Genomic DNA, 15,615 nt, shown 5'->3' on the forward strand with positions numbered 1-15,615 from the left:
CGGATGACCTACTATATTTGCCAGAATCTGCTAAATATAACTCAAGTACACTGAAATCAGTACAGAAGCTGTGTTTTGAATGGCATACTACCATACAACAAACTAGATTGCAGTATGCAATGTGTATACTGTGAATAGTAGGCTATGTGAATTTTCTGTATGCATGAAATACCCGATTGCCTGCTACATTTGCTGAAATCTGATGTATGCATCTGAAGACTGCATGGGATACTGTTTCCTCACAATGCAACATGCTCCACGTGACGTTTCATCTTAAATTTAAATTTAAATACATTCAAAATAAATACATTTATGCATTTAGCAGATGCTTTTATCCAAAGCGACTTACAGTGCATTCAGGCTATACATTTTTTTTTATCAGTATGTAGCCTATCTTAAAATGCGTGAGTATTTAATATAAATGTAACACTTTTATATGTAGGCTACTTATATAAATGTTACTGTGAACTACAAACTATTGCTCTGTATCTAAAAACAATATCGTTAGTAGGACATCATTTTTTTTTATCAATTTTATTTATAACATGTAATGACAGTGTATCATATGCCATAACTCATACACATATAGAGATTTAAATCTTCAAGAAAAATTATACTATTCTACTATACTATTTTGAAAATAGTACCAGAGCCATAAAAATGAACTAGATCGCATGCAAACTATGCTATTATGCTTTACATGCACGGTGTGAAATGATTTAGGAATTATTATTTATTTATTTATAAGTTCACGCGCTGTTCTTGGATAAAGACGGAGGCACGCGGATTTCAGAGGATAACTAAACCGAGAGCTGTTCAAACGCCTGGTCGATGATGTGAAGTACGTGGCTGTGAAGAAAAAGTACCAAGGATGCATCAACATCAGCTTCACTGAATCGCCATGCATTCGCAAACCCACGCGTGATTCCAGTGAAACAGAGAATGTGGATGCTATTAACAACAATCATTGTCATTGCTCCCTGCAAACTGTGCGTAATAGCAGTAAAGGTGGCTATGATGCTGATTGTGTTCATCCTGGAAGACCATCCGACTATAATGCAACCGAGCCTTTGACAGCAAGAGTGCTCAGCATGGCAAGCGATGCTAGAAGTGGCAAAACAGGGGCTGTTTTTGCTATTGTGGCCATAAAATCTCCAGCATATGAGCTGCAGCATGAGGAAAAGGGAATAAGAAGTCTAAAAACACTAGCAGGCGATGCTGAACCGGCTCCTCCAGCGACTGCGAAGAGAACTGTGAAAGTCAAAGCGTATCAGAGCTGTGTTGCCGGAGAAGGTTTTGCACAGGTGAAATGGTGTAACAAACACCAGACCTGCTAAAGACTCAGATGGAGTTCCTTTGGGACCAGTGGAGCACGAGTGGCTTGTGAAAGCAGCAACGGGAAGCTGGCGTCAGATCTACGGCCTCCTGCTGCAAGACCCTCGGCTGGCGGAGAAGCCAAACTTCATGTCTGGATTCACGATACTGCATTGGGCTGCTAAAAGCAGAAACGGTGAAATGGTGTGTAAAGTCATCGATGTTTCCAGACAGAGAGGCGCAGGGGTCGATGTGAATGCCAAGTCTTATGACGGATACACAGCTCTCCACATAGCCGCCATTTACAGCCACGAACGTGTGTTATCACTGCTGGTGTGTGAATATGGTGCCAACACTAACATACGGGACAACAGTGGCAAAAAACCCTACCGTTATCTAAGTCCAGACGTGTCCATTGAAATCAGAAAGATGCTCGGAGACCCTCACAGCCTGCAGAAGGATGCACAGAACCTCTCAGACCTCCCTAAAGGATTCAACACCCTGAGTAAACCATTCCAGCCCCACACCGCTGGACATAAAAAGAAATACAGACGACGACCGAGCTTCCACTTCATCAGAGATGATCATGAAGACCGCAGAAAGAACGTCGCACTTAATCGCAAACTGTTACAGTAAAATATCCCAGCTGAAAGATAACACACTCTAAAAATAGACTTGTATTACTTGTAAGTTTAATATAATTAGTTATTAATTTAATTAGTGATTGTACAGTGTCAGCCTTGCATCTACTGATTATTATATTTGTTAATTAAGTTAATAAGTAACAAGAAAATGCATTTAGTACTAACATCGCTTGAAAGGCTGAAGAACGTGTCCAGAAATAAAATTGACTTAAGTGTTATGCAAATAATATTTGATAATTTTTTTCCTCAAAAATTCTCATGATGCTGTAAATGCAAAACGAACAAACAAATTACTTTAAAGGAATAGTACACCTAAAAACGTATTCAAATTTCAAATTTAATACCATTTTAATAATTTCATACATTTAAAATGTGCTCAAACTCATCAGATTTGGAGAAATGTAGCGTTGCATCAGTGTCTCAGCAATGGATGCTCTGCAGTGAATGGGTGCCGTCAGAATGAGAGTCCAAACAGCTGATAAAAACATCACAATAATCCACACCACTCAATCCATCATGTCTTGTGAAGCCAAAAGCTGCATGTTTGTAAGAAACAAACCCATCATTCATTTATTTTAACCATCACTTCCGTGTAAAATACAAGTCCATAATCCATAATGACGTTTCCTCCAGTGAAAAAGTCCATCTCCTGTTGTCTCTCACATTAAAATCCACCCATATATTTGTTTAAAACTGTTTTTGCTTGTAAACAGTGCTTGACCTCTGCTATTTCTCCCGACTTAGACAAAGCATCTACTGGAGAAAGCAATATTATGGATAGAGGACTTGTATTTTAGCCAGAAGCAACATTTTTGTTTCTTAGAAACACACAGCTTTTGGCTTCTCAAGACATTAATTGATGAACTGGAGTGGTGTGGTTACTTGTGGATTATTGTGATGTGTTTATCAGCTGTTTGGACTCTCATTCTGACGGCACCCATTCACTGCAGAGCATCCATTGCTGAGACAGTGATGCAATGCTACATTTCTCCAAATCTGATGAAGAAGCAAACTCATCTACATCTCGGCTTGGGTGAGTAATTGTGAAGTATTTCATGTTACTAATTGTACTGCCTTTAATTTAGACTGAAACGAATGGAAAAGCTTGTATTACAATATTTTTAATCTACTCTGAATCTTCATTGAAAAAAACAACAACTCAAAAATAAAATATCTGAATCCATTGTAATGCAAATTTGGGGGACAATATGCTTCATTGTCTTAAAAATAATGTCACCATGTGACTTGTGTGAGCATTTTCTGATTCGCCTCAAACAGTAACTCTGTCATCTTTCTTATCTGATTGCTGTGCTGTGAATAAATGCTTATGCCGCTGAATGAATGGAGAGAGAGGCCTCTGTGTGGGGTGTAGCGTGTTGTCCTTGAGCTCATTTTATGCTTGATGTGATGTCTGTGTAATACTGAAAAGATAAACTCTAGCTCGGTTCTTTTATTTTTTGAATAAGCCAAGGTCAAACTTTATGCGTATAACCACTTTACTGATCTAATGCGTAAGAATAAACCCACAGTTTTAACTCGGAATGTATCAATGCTAGAAACAGCCTGGAAAATATAATGAGGCCTTTGTCACAGTCAGACAGTGATTCAGGCGTGATTTCACGGGCATTCGAGCTTTGCATAACTTAATTCAGAGCCTTTTGACTGATGTGCAGTGATCTGGAATGATGCAAGTGCCCTTGCCTCTCAGAGCTGCTCTTGCTCAGAGAGGTGAAGGTTGTTTCAGAAAGGTTCAGAACGATTTACTGTTGAACGTGAAACTATCCTGAGCCAAATTTGATCACTTAAGCTGCACATTCTGACCAAGACTAGCATGCTATAAGCATGAATTATTTGATTACTGTAGTAATATTTAATTCAAGTTCATGTAAATAAATGTTGTTAGATGAGTTGTGAATTCTTGATTTTATGTTCTCAGCATTTTCTGTCTGCAGGCAGTTAGTATCTGTGTTGCAGAAAGCAAAATAATACTTCTTTGTGTTTTCCGGTCTAGTTTATCGGGTCATTGTTTGACCTCCAGGATGTTTCTCAGCCATTATGCAGGATCCCACAGTCACCCTCAACATTAAACCGCCTCACTTCCCTGCGAGTGTCATGGACAAAATGCTTATAATCTAGATAGGTTGCTAAAAATACAAATGTTGAAAAGCTTATTTGGCAGGGGAATTATAATTTATTGACAGCTCCACAGTAGTGGAGCTAAAATGAGGCACAGATTGCATTGTTTTCTGGCATTTTTGTTAAAGGGGTCATAGGATGCCCATTTTCCACAAGTTGATATAATTCTTAATGAAAAGTCTGTAACATAGTTTGGTTAAAATTTCTCAATGGTAGTGTAAAAAACACATTTTTTACCCTGTCAAAAACAGCTCTTTTCAGATCAAGCCGTTTTTGTAGCATTTTCCTTTAAATGTTAATGAGCTCTGCTGCAACTTGTAAAAGTGCATGTAGCATCCTATGACCCCTTTAAACAAACAACAAATGTAACATTCAGAACGGTCATATATGTAATTCCACGACTCTTAACATTCTAAAGTTTCATCTGAATGCAGTTGAATTTAGAATGTTCGTAAACAGAACTTTAAGTAGCCGTTCAAACCATACATGATATCAATAAAGTTTTATTAATCATTCTAATTGAGGATAGCTACACCACAGTTATAATGACAACGACACAGAGGAACAATATCGGAGATGGTTTTATTATCCTCAAAGCTAATCACTTTTTTATCCCCAGCTGATGTATGATTAAAAACACTGACAGCCAATCGGAATCCACTCCACTTTAAAGAGATCAAGCATTTAAAGTGGCAGTGGACATAAATGTGTGCTTATAATAAACAGAATGTTGTCGTGTGTTGGTGTGGACCCTAATATGATCACTATAGTTATCTTGCCTTTACACAGTGTTTACATGCCGTTTATCATGTCATATGGACTCTGTCTACGGAGTCTGATGCATTGATATTTCACACATAACGCACTGACCACGCGCAAACAATGTGGTGTTCATGTGTTAAAATGTATTTTTGAATTGCCTTCCATGTAGACACTGTAACACTGCCCAGGATAAACACATTGACCCAACAGAACCCAACAACAACCATGTTTGTTGGGGCAGAGTAAACAAGATGGACAATTTAATAAAGGCAACCATTTGACAGCAATTTGAAAATCGTTTTCAATAAAAGTTAGCAATTTGAGGTGATGTTGCAAAATTCATTAAATTGCACGTATATCTACGCTGTTGTTTAGTTTTCCCACAGTGATGTCACTTCCTGGTAGACGATGTCATCAGGAAACACAACTTTGCTATTTAAACAATAATGAATCTTTCCATTCAGTATTCCGATAATTTTTTTTAAACGTTAAAGAAATGCTTTAGAAGAATATTTCTTAATAAATTGCTAGTTTTCCAGGTTAAAAGTTGCATGGCACCATGGGAACATTTAAACCAAAGTTCACCATATGTTCACTAAATAGTGATACTGTGACCAAAGAACACCAATATTTTCCATCTTTAAAAGCACTTTTTAAATATTGTATTCACTATAATAAGACATACATGATTGGGACAATGAATGTACAGTTATTCATTCATTATAAACAGATTTTTCTGGACATGGATTTCTAAAATGCCTAAAATGTTGACGTTTTGGCTTTGTTTTCCCTATTAAAGTTCTCTACAGCCCTCAAACATTATAGTATTTGTATTGCTTCGGCCATTGTCTGTAGATCCCGCCTTCTCACACGCCACGATTGGTCGATTATGTACAATCCCTTCATGCTATTGGTCAAAAATACTTTTCAGTCATTATCATCAGCAAGTATGAAAACAATAGGAAAACAAAGACAAAACCCGGACATTTTAAGCAATTTAGAAACCCTGGTCAGGACATGTTTGGGAAAAAGACGCCTGACAGCACATGTACATCACAAAGACGTCTATTTGACCTCTGCAAGACGTATTTTTTAGAGCGTTTGCTCATCTGCAATACGTCTATAGGACGTTTCCTCTGAGATGTCAAATAGACGTTTAGAAGATGTCTTTAAGACGATTTAGAATGAATGTAAAACTGACATCTTAAAGACGTTTATCAGATGTTTGTACACAGCAGATGCTTTCCAGATGAAGCGATCTTTAACAGACATCTTTGCTATCTGGGACGACTTAGGGTCACCCTAAATCAGGGGTATCAAACTCAGTTCCTGGAGGGCCGGAGCCCTGCAGAGTTTAGCTTCAACCCTAATTAATCACACCTGATCCAACTAATCAAGTCCTTCAGGCTTATTTGAAAACTACATGGTATGTGTGTTGGAACAAAAGTCTTTCCACTGAGTTCGACACCTCTGCCCAAAATAAATGTTCTGTGAAAAGCCTACAAATGTGTTTTATTATCAGTTTATACAGGTCTGTTGTCCTGCAGTGATGCAGACCCTGAACTCCCCTCAAGTAATTACTGACACTTAGGCAATTTCTTTTGTTAGCCAAATTCACTCTTGGGCATCAAATCCAAACCGTAACTTGCGCTTAAACTAGACCCGTCCGAACTCGCCGACAGCGAATCTAAAAGAAATGTCGCGTTGTTTGAGACGCGTAAAACCAAAATATATTCACATTTTGTGGATACCTATACCGGCTTTTCTCGCCCTGATTGCGCACTCCTGTCTGTCAGGTAAGGGCGACGGACGCGCGGTTTGGCTGGAGACTGAAGTCTTCTCCGGACTGTGTTTATTATGGCGACGCCGCTTTTTAAATGTGGTGCGCGCTGCTCCCTACTCAGATCCTTTATGGCCCTCGCGCTTATCCGCCTGTCATTTACATCATGCTACAGCTTGGAAAACTTGGAAAACGAGCCCGACGTCTCCCTGCACCATGGGAATATCCTGAGCCCTTTGCTGAAGGCTTTGTCAGCTTTGTCAGAGCGGGGAGATTTCACACCACGAGCCAAACCCGACTCCAGATATGTGCGCTACATGAAGAGACTGTACAAACTATCATCCAAACCGGACAGGACTCACGAAGCCTCCCACCTGTACAACACTGCCCGTCTGATCACGCCTCTAGAGGAGTGTCTCGAGCAAAACCGAGGTATTACACTTCTAATTACCCTATCATGTGAATCTGAGAGTTGTTTACCAACGATTTATATACATGCGGTTGCTTTAGACCCATAACATTTGAATCCTTTCTTTTTTTCTGAAATTTACTCATCTGTTCACTTTATGCAAGTTATCCATATTCGTGGAATACCAACTTAATGCATTTCCCAAAATATTTCACATACTGCATGAAATACCGTTATGAAGCAATATCACATAAGCTATACTGAATATCAGCAACTTTAATAGCTAATATCAGCAGCATGTTATAAATGACATTAATATATGTATGTATGATTATATTAAGTAGCAACAGCATGATTGCACGTGTGAGAGGCCTATTGCTGTTCAAAAAACATAGTTAATGAGTATTATATGCTTTTGGCAAAAATATATTGAAAATGCAAAAAGAAAAAAAAAATGTTTATGAGATGATAATTGGACACTTTTCCCATTTATCTTTTTTTTCTATGTGGATTTAAAAAAAAATCTTTAATAAAGAGTTCTAAGCCATGAACCAAAACAACCAACTACAAGATATTAGCCTATTACGTTTGTTTGAAGCAAAAACATATTTGAAAAGCTGGCGTTGAAGGCATTGAACTACATAATTAACATTAGTGCACAATATTTTACATTTATTGCAAAATGTACAATTATCTAAATTTTGTAGTGAGACTGATTCAGTGATGGACCTCTTTCTATATTCACAACACTTTCTCTGATTGGTGGATCTAAAGTTCTGTGTGCTTAATGGGATAGATCGCCCAAAATTAAAATTGTCATAATTTGCTCATGTCATTCCAAACCCATAAGGTTTTATTATCTTCTCTTCTAATTAATTTCTTTTACGGTCTCTTTATAAACGTTTTGAAGCATCAAGTTTTGCTGGACAGAAATCTCTATAGGTTTCGGATGAGTGAAAGTCTCACGGGTTTGGAACAACATTAGTAATGGTGACCAAATGTTCATTTTTGAGTGAACTAAACTTTAAGGATTGTGGGTAGTGTTGTTCTTAAGTGGTTATTCAGGTATTACACATTATAACTGAAGTTGAAATCATACTGACATATACTTCTGTCACATCATCACAACCTTACTGCCGTTTATGTCTTAGAAGTTTTATACATTATTGTTATGAATCAGTTCCTTTCTGGAGAAAGTGCATGGGATTTTTACTTCTGGACAGGGTTGCCAGGTCTGTGTAACAATAGCCCGAAACTAACACAGTACCCCATCCCAAATATCAAAACTCAAAATATGGCACTTGCAATGTGCAGCATTCACTGTTATCATACACAATTTCAACTTGAAAATCACTATATACTAGTAATCATCATAAACACAGTCTGTTTTCATGAAGGAAGCTTAAATGTTCCCTCTCATTGCCCCTTCCTCACTAAACTCATCATCTAACACAGTTTTATCATTGGTAGAATGTAAAATAGGCAAAGTATTTTCATCCAAGCTTTTCAGTCAAATACAACCTTTGTATAAAAGGTATAAATATATCAGCTGACTAGTATTGGGTCATTCCGTGTCAAATCAACCAAATTTCAAACTCAAATTTTTGATTATCTTTTTTTTTTTTTCTGAGGAAAGAAAAGATAAACATGTATCATGATGAAAGACAAAATATTAAATGTCACGGATGTATATTTACAGAGTAATCCACTTTTTTGATTCTGAGCCAAATTACAGGATGGTAAAAAATGACTTCAGAAAGATGGCAACTTTTACACAGAGATTGGTAGGTCTTTTAGTAAAATCTGTTGACTTTAGTGACCTTTGTTGCAGTATGTGCCAATGGTGGTCATTAAAAAATGGGAATAATGTGTAGAATCTTATGAATAGGCTAATTAGAGCAATTTAATGTGCCTCGACTTGACCATTTCTGTGCATTTTTAGCACTCAGAAAGATATGTTGTGTGCAATTGTTTTGATATGGAGAAACAACCTACAATTGTAGTTTCAACATTATTTATTCCTCAGACATTCCCCTTTAAATACAATAAATATCAGTTGTATACAAAGTGACCAACATCTGGTTTTCGACCACTGAAAATGGATATTATTCAACAATATGGACATGGAGCCGCTTTGAGATCCCCATATCTCGGGGACTGAACAATACGGGGCCTTAAAAATGAAGATGCCAAAAGGAAAGTTTGTTAAGATCCAAAATCTAAAAGGACATTAAGATACTTTTAATACTTCTTGAGTTACAGCCATGCAAACTTTGGAGAATGAACTTGAAAAGTGCTTTTTCCCCATTTTTGAACCGTCACCATTGGCATATAATGGAACAAAGATGGATAAAATCAACAGATGTTATAAATAGACCTACTAATCTCTGTGTAAAAATAATATAACGATGCTGCCATTTTTCGAAGTCATTTTTAACCCCATGTGATTTGGCTCCAAATCTCAGGTGAAAATGATAATTTTGACCCTCCTATACAAAACAGTGCATTATTTAGTAAATATACGTCCATGATATTTAATATTTTGGTTTTCCTCTTCATTTATGCATTTCTTTAACTAGAAAAAATATGACCAAAATCAAAATTTTGAGCCAAGTTGACACGTAATCACCCTATTCCATTCCGAACATAGAATCTATGAAACTGCAGTCAAGTAATCACAAGTCACTCATTGAAAACTACATGGTATGTGTGTTGGAACAAAAGTCTTTCCACTGAGTTCGACACCTCTGCCCAAAATAAATGTTCTGTGAAAAGCCTACAAATGTGTTTTATTATCAGTTTATACAGGTCTGTTGTCCTGCAGTGATGCAGACCCTGAACTCCCCTCAAGTAATTACTGACACTTAGGCAATTTCTTTTGTTAGCCAAATTCACTCTTGGGCATCAAATCCAAACCGTAACTTGCGCTTAAACTAGACCCGTCCGAACTCGCCGACAGCGAATCTAAAAGAAATGTCGCGTTGTTTGAGACGCGTAAAACCAAAATATATTCACATTTTGTGGATACCTATACCGGCTTTTCTCGCCCTGATTGCGCACTCCTGTCTGTCAGGTAAGGGCGACGGACGCGCGGTTTGGCTGGAGACTGAAGTCTTCTCCGGACTGTGTTTATTATGGCGACGCCGCTTTTTAAATGTGGTGCGCGCTGCTCCCTACTCAGATCCTTTATGGCCCTCGCGCTTATCCGCCTGTCATTTACATCATGCTACAGCTTGGAAAACGAGTCTGTCGAGCCCGACGTCTCCCTGCACCATGGGAATATCCTGAGCCCTTTGCTGAAGGCTTTGTCAGAGCAGAACCCGTGGGGAGATTTCACACCACGAGCCAAACCCGACTCCAGATATGTGCGCTACATGAAGAGACTGTACAAACTATCATCCAAACCGGACAGGACTCACGAAGCCTCCCACCTGTACAACACTGCCCGTCTGATCACGCCTCTAGAGGAGTGTCTCGAGCAAAACCGAGGTATTACACTTCTAATTACCCTATCATGTGAATCTGAGAGTTGTTTACCAACGATTTATATACATGCGGTTGCTTTAGACCCATAACATTTGAATCCTTTCTTTTTTTCTGAAATTTACTCATCTGTTCACTTTATGCAAGTTATCCATATTCGTGGAATACCAACTTAATGCATTTCCCAAAATATTTCACATACTGCATGAAATACCGTTATGAAGCAATATCACATAAGCTATACTGAATATCAGCAACTTTAATAGCTAATATCAGCAGCATGTTATAAATGACATTAATATATGTATGTATGATTATATTAAGTAGCAACAGCATGATTGCACGTGTGAGAGGCCTATTGCTGTTCAAAAAACATAGTTAATGAGTATTATATGCTTTTGGCAAAAATATATTGAAAATGCAAAAAGAAAAAAAAAATGTTTATGAGATGATAATTGGACACTTTTCCCATTTATCTTTTTTTTCTATGTGGATTTAAAAAAAAATCTTTAATAAAGAGTTCTAAGCCATGAACCAAAACAACCAACTACAAGATATTAGCCTATTACCTTTGTTTGAAGCAAAAACATATTTGAAAAGCTGGCGTTGAAGGCATTGAACTACATAATTAACATTAGTGCACAATATTTTACATTTATTGCAAAATGTACAATTATCTAAATTTTGTAGTGAGACTGATTCAGTGATGGACCTCTTTCTATATTCACAACACTTTCTCTGATTGGTGGATCTAAAGTTCTGTGTGCTTAATGGGATAGATCGCCCAAAATTAAAATTGTCATAATTTGCTCATGTCATTCCAAACCCATAAGGTTTTATTATCTTCTCTTCTAATTAATTTCTTTTACGGTCTCTTTATAAACGTTTTGAAGCATCAAGTTTTGCTGGACAGAAATCTCTAGAGGTTTCGGATGAGTGAAAGTCTCACGGGTTTGGAACAACATTAGTAATGGTGACCAAATGTTCATTTTTGAGTGAACTAAACTTTAAGGATTGTGGGTAGTGTTGTTCTTAAGTGGTTATTCAGGTATTACACATTATAACTGAAGTTGAAATCATACTGACATATACTTCTGTCACATCATCACAACCTTACTGCCGTTTATGTCTTAGAAGTTTTATACATTATTGTTATGAATCAGTTCCTTTCTGGAGAAAGTGCATGGGATTTTTACTTCTGGACAGGGTTGCCAGGTCTGTGTAACAATAGCCCGAAACTAACACAGTACCCCATCCCAAATATCAAAACTCAAAATATGGCACTTGCAATGTGCAGCATTCACTGTTATCATACACAATTTCAACTTGAAAATCACTATATACTAGTAATCATCATAAACACAGTCTGTTTTCATGAAGGGAGCTTAAATGTTCCCTCTCATTGCCCCTTCCTCACTAAACTCATCATCTAACACAGTTTTATCATTGGTAGAATGTAAAATAGGCAAAGTATTTTCATCCAAGCTTTTCAGTCAAATACAACCTTTGTATAAAAGGTATAAATATATCAGCTGACTAGTATTGGGTCATTCCGTGTCAAATCAACCAAATTTCAAACTTAAATTTTTGATTATCTTTTTTTTTTTTTCTGAGGAAAGAAAAGATAAACATGTATCATGATGAAAGACAAAATATTAAATGTCACGGATGTATATTTACAGAGTAATCCACTTTTTTGATTCTGAGCCAAATTACAGGATGGTAAAAAATGACTTCAGAAAGATGGCAACTTTTACACAGAGATTGGTAGGTCTTTTAGTAAAATCTGTTGACTTTAGTGACCTTTGTTGCAGTATGTGCCAATGGTGGTCATTAAAAAATGGGAATAATGTGTAGAATCTTATGAATAGGCTAATTAGAGCAATTTAATGTGCCTCGACTTGACCATTTCTGTGCATTTTTAGCACTCAGAAAGATATGTTGTGTGCAATTGTTTTGATATGGAGAAACAACCTACAATTGTAGTTTCAACATTATTTATTCCTCAGACATTCCCCTTTAAATACAATAAATATCAGTTGTATACAAAGTGACCAACATCTGGTTTTCGACCACTGAAAATGGATATTATTCAACAATATGGACATGGAGCCGCTTTGAGATCCCCATATCTCGGGGACTGAACAATACGGGGCCTTAAAAATGAAGATGCCAAAAGGAAAGTTTGTTAAGATCCAAAATCTAAAAGGACATTAAGATACTTTTAATACTTCTTGAGTTACAGCCATGCAAACTTTGGAGAATGAACTTGAAAAGTGCTTTTTCCCCATTTTTGAACCGTCACCATTGGCATATAATGGAACAAAGATGGATAAAATCAACAGATGTTATAAATAGACCTACTAATCTCTGTGTAAAAATAATATAACGATGCTGCCATTTTTCGAAGTCATTTTTAACCCCATGTGATTTGGCTCCAAATCTCAGGTGAAAATGATAATTTTGACCCTCCTATACAAAACAGTGCATTATTTAGTAAATATACGTCCATGATATTTAATATTTTGGTTTTCCTCTTCATTTATGCATTTCTTTAACTAGAAAAAATATGACCAAAATCAAAATTTTGAGCCAAGTTGACACGTAATCACCCTATTCCATTCCGAACATAGAATCTATGAAACTGCAGTCAAGTAATCACAAGTCACTCACACAAACATGAATAACTGAGGTCAAGCAAAGGATGCGTTCCTCAATGGTGCTATGTGTTATCTTGGCAGAATTCTTCATGCAGGATATTTCCTACAGTCTGAATCGAGTGAGGTCTCAGGAGCAGCTGCTGAAGTCGGTCCTGCTTTACTCTTTCGACCACAACCACATCGCCTCCTTTACATCGCTCTGCTATCTCGACGTGAAAGAACAGAAGCCCTCGAAGGACCAGATGTGTTCTCCGCATCCCGGCACGCAGCAGTTGGTCCCTCTTCTCAGCTTCCTCATCCACACTGACAGAAGGGTCCTTCGCCGCTGGGTGGAGGTCGACGTAACCTCCTTCCTCCATCCTCTCATTCAAGCCCATAAGAAAGACATCCATCTGCTGATCAACCTGACCTGCGTTGAAGACATGATCCCCAGACCCGGAGGCCAGGTTCACAAGAGCCCAGTGGAGTTAACTCCCAGATCTCCATCTCTTCTCCTGTACCTTAATGACACCAGCGAGGTTGCGTACCAGAGAAGAGCTACTCGAGGTAGGATGGTAGACCTGACATCAAGCCACTGGGATAGAAAGTCCACTTTGTGGGATTCAACTTCACGAAAGAGACGAGGCACTCTAAAGAGCACCGATTTGCCGGAAACCAGCGCGCCCAAACTCGTCCCCATGTACGACTTCCCCACAGATGACTGTGACCTGTATGATTTCAAAGTGAGCTTCAGTCAGCTCAAACTGAACCATTGGATCATAGCGCCTCACAAATACAACCCGAGGTACTGTAAGGGATCTTGTCCGAGGGCTGTGGGATATATTTATGGGTCTCCTGTGCACACGATGGTTCAGAACATAATTTACGAGAAGCTAGACTCTTCTGTGCCTAGACCTTCATGTGTGCCTTCAGAATATAATCCGTTAAGTGTTTTGACCATTGAGAACGACGGCTCCATTGCCTACAAGGAGTACGAGGAGATGATTGCTATCAGATGCACCTGTCGATAAGATTCATTCAGCTGTTGAATTTTTTTGTGATGCATTGCTTTGTAAAACACTGACCTATTTTTCTGCACTGGCCATTCTTATAATGAAGATGCTTAATGACTTGACCACATGTATCAGATAATTTGCGGCAATGTTTTGCTTAGCATTACCTTTTTATCTGATTCATTAATGCTTAGAATATTCAAATCAATTATGCAATTAAATTTTGTTGTTCTCTCAGACACATTTTTTTTTCTGTATAATAGCTATATATGGGGGTGTTTAATTGGCTTAAATTATATTTTTCTTTTTTGATGACCAGTTATGTTATTTTAAGTTCTGTTCTTTAGGTTGGTGGTCTTGTCTTGCACTTTCTATTCCTTAAACAAGAATGGCAACATTTTAACACTTCTAGTTCTGGACAGAATATAAAAACTGTAGTTCTATTGTCTTAATAGAACACTTTTACATTGTTTTTTTTTTAAACCTGGGAATTGCAGGCGGTTGTCTCATGGGCAACCTCTCTCTTCTCGATGTCCAGAAAATAAGTTGCTTTAACTGTGGGCAACTTGATGTGTGTATTAAGAAAGTAATAGATGAGAATGTGTCACATGACTATTTATATAATTTATGTCTGTGTAATTTGGTTGGGCTGGCTTTGGTTTCACAAAAAAAAAAAAAAAATGTAAAGGAAAAAAAAAATCCCCATTGAAAAAAAAAAAAAAAAAAATGTAAAGGAAAAAAAAAATCCCCATTGAAAAAAAAAAAAAAAAAAATTAAACAAAAAGGTTTTTTTTTTTGGTTTTTTTTATCAGACGTTGGCTTGTCATTGCAATATCAGTATTTTGTACATGTTATATATTAAGCACAGAATATATTTTTCTCTGCTTTCAAAGTGTATGACGATTGAAGAATTGATGTTGTTTATTAAATATTAATGGAGCAACCCTGTGTCAATTTAAAGTCAGCTAAACAGGCATTTTACTCCTCACTTGGGATAAGAAAAGAAAAGTGTAGAAAAGTATGGAAATACTATTGATGTAGCAAGAGAATTCAATAGTTGAAGTAAATTGCAATTTTCTATTCATATAATTCTGTTCAAATAATCTCTAAAGACCCCTTAGGAGAAGCTGCCTATGTGTTACCAAGACAAAATAATTAATTATATGTATAAAACAAGATATGATGATTGAGCTAATTTCACTTGATGTGGAAAACTTATGGAAAACGAAATAATAATAATTATATTATTAATATTAATAATTCTGGATTCTCAGGTGAGCATCTCTGAAAATACAGATTATATTTTTAAGAGATGAAGAAAATATAGCGTGTACCATGTGCTTTATTTAAACTTAGTACAGTACGTTTGTTTCTATTTTCTCTTTTTATTGTAAACGACAGAATAAGTAGTAGCAGTCACAAAAGGGCATTTTAA

The 15,615-nt window shown here is 37.1% G+C and overlaps 1 protein-coding gene and 1 pseudogene across 1 annotated transcript; both read left to right on the forward strand.

The window, feature by feature from the left end:
• The first annotated feature begins 251 nt into the window (after positions 1-251).
• Positions 252-1,950, forward strand: LOC107676773 (ankyrin repeat domain-containing protein SOWAHB-like; annotated as a pseudogene).
• A 4,472-nt stretch (positions 1,951-6,422) lies between these two features.
• Positions 6,423-14,450, forward strand: LOC107676798 (growth/differentiation factor 9-like). The gene is made up of 3 exons (XM_016471482.1): positions 6,423-6,820; positions 10,287-10,534; positions 13,270-14,450. The coding sequence occupies exons 1-3, from the start codon at positions 6,714-6,716 to the stop codon at positions 14,196-14,198; spliced, it is 1,284 nt and encodes a 427-aa protein (XP_016326968.1). The 5' UTR covers positions 6,423-6,713; the 3' UTR covers positions 14,199-14,450.
• Positions 14,451-15,615: the final 1,165 nt, after the last annotated feature.

The sequence above is a fragment of the Sinocyclocheilus anshuiensis genome, unplaced genomic scaffold (assembly GCF_001515605.1).
Source record: "Sinocyclocheilus anshuiensis isolate Anshui unplaced genomic scaffold, SAMN03320099.WGS_v1.1 scaffold84, whole genome shotgun sequence".
NCBI lineage: Eukaryota > Metazoa > Chordata > Actinopteri > Cypriniformes > Cyprinidae > Sinocyclocheilus > Sinocyclocheilus anshuiensis.

Coding starts and splice junctions, on each gene's coding strand:
- LOC107676798 (XM_016471482.1), top strand. CDS start 6,714: ATGGCGACGCCGCTTTTTAAATGTGGTGCGCGCTGCTCCCTACTCAGA. Junction 6,821..10,286: donor TCATGCTACAGCTTGGAAAA/CTTGGAAAACGA, acceptor CAGCTTGGAAAA/CGAGTCTGTCGAGCCCGACG. Junction 10,535..13,269: donor GTGTCTCGAGCAAAACCGAG/GTATTACACTTC, acceptor TTATCTTGGCAG/AATTCTTCATGCAGGATATT.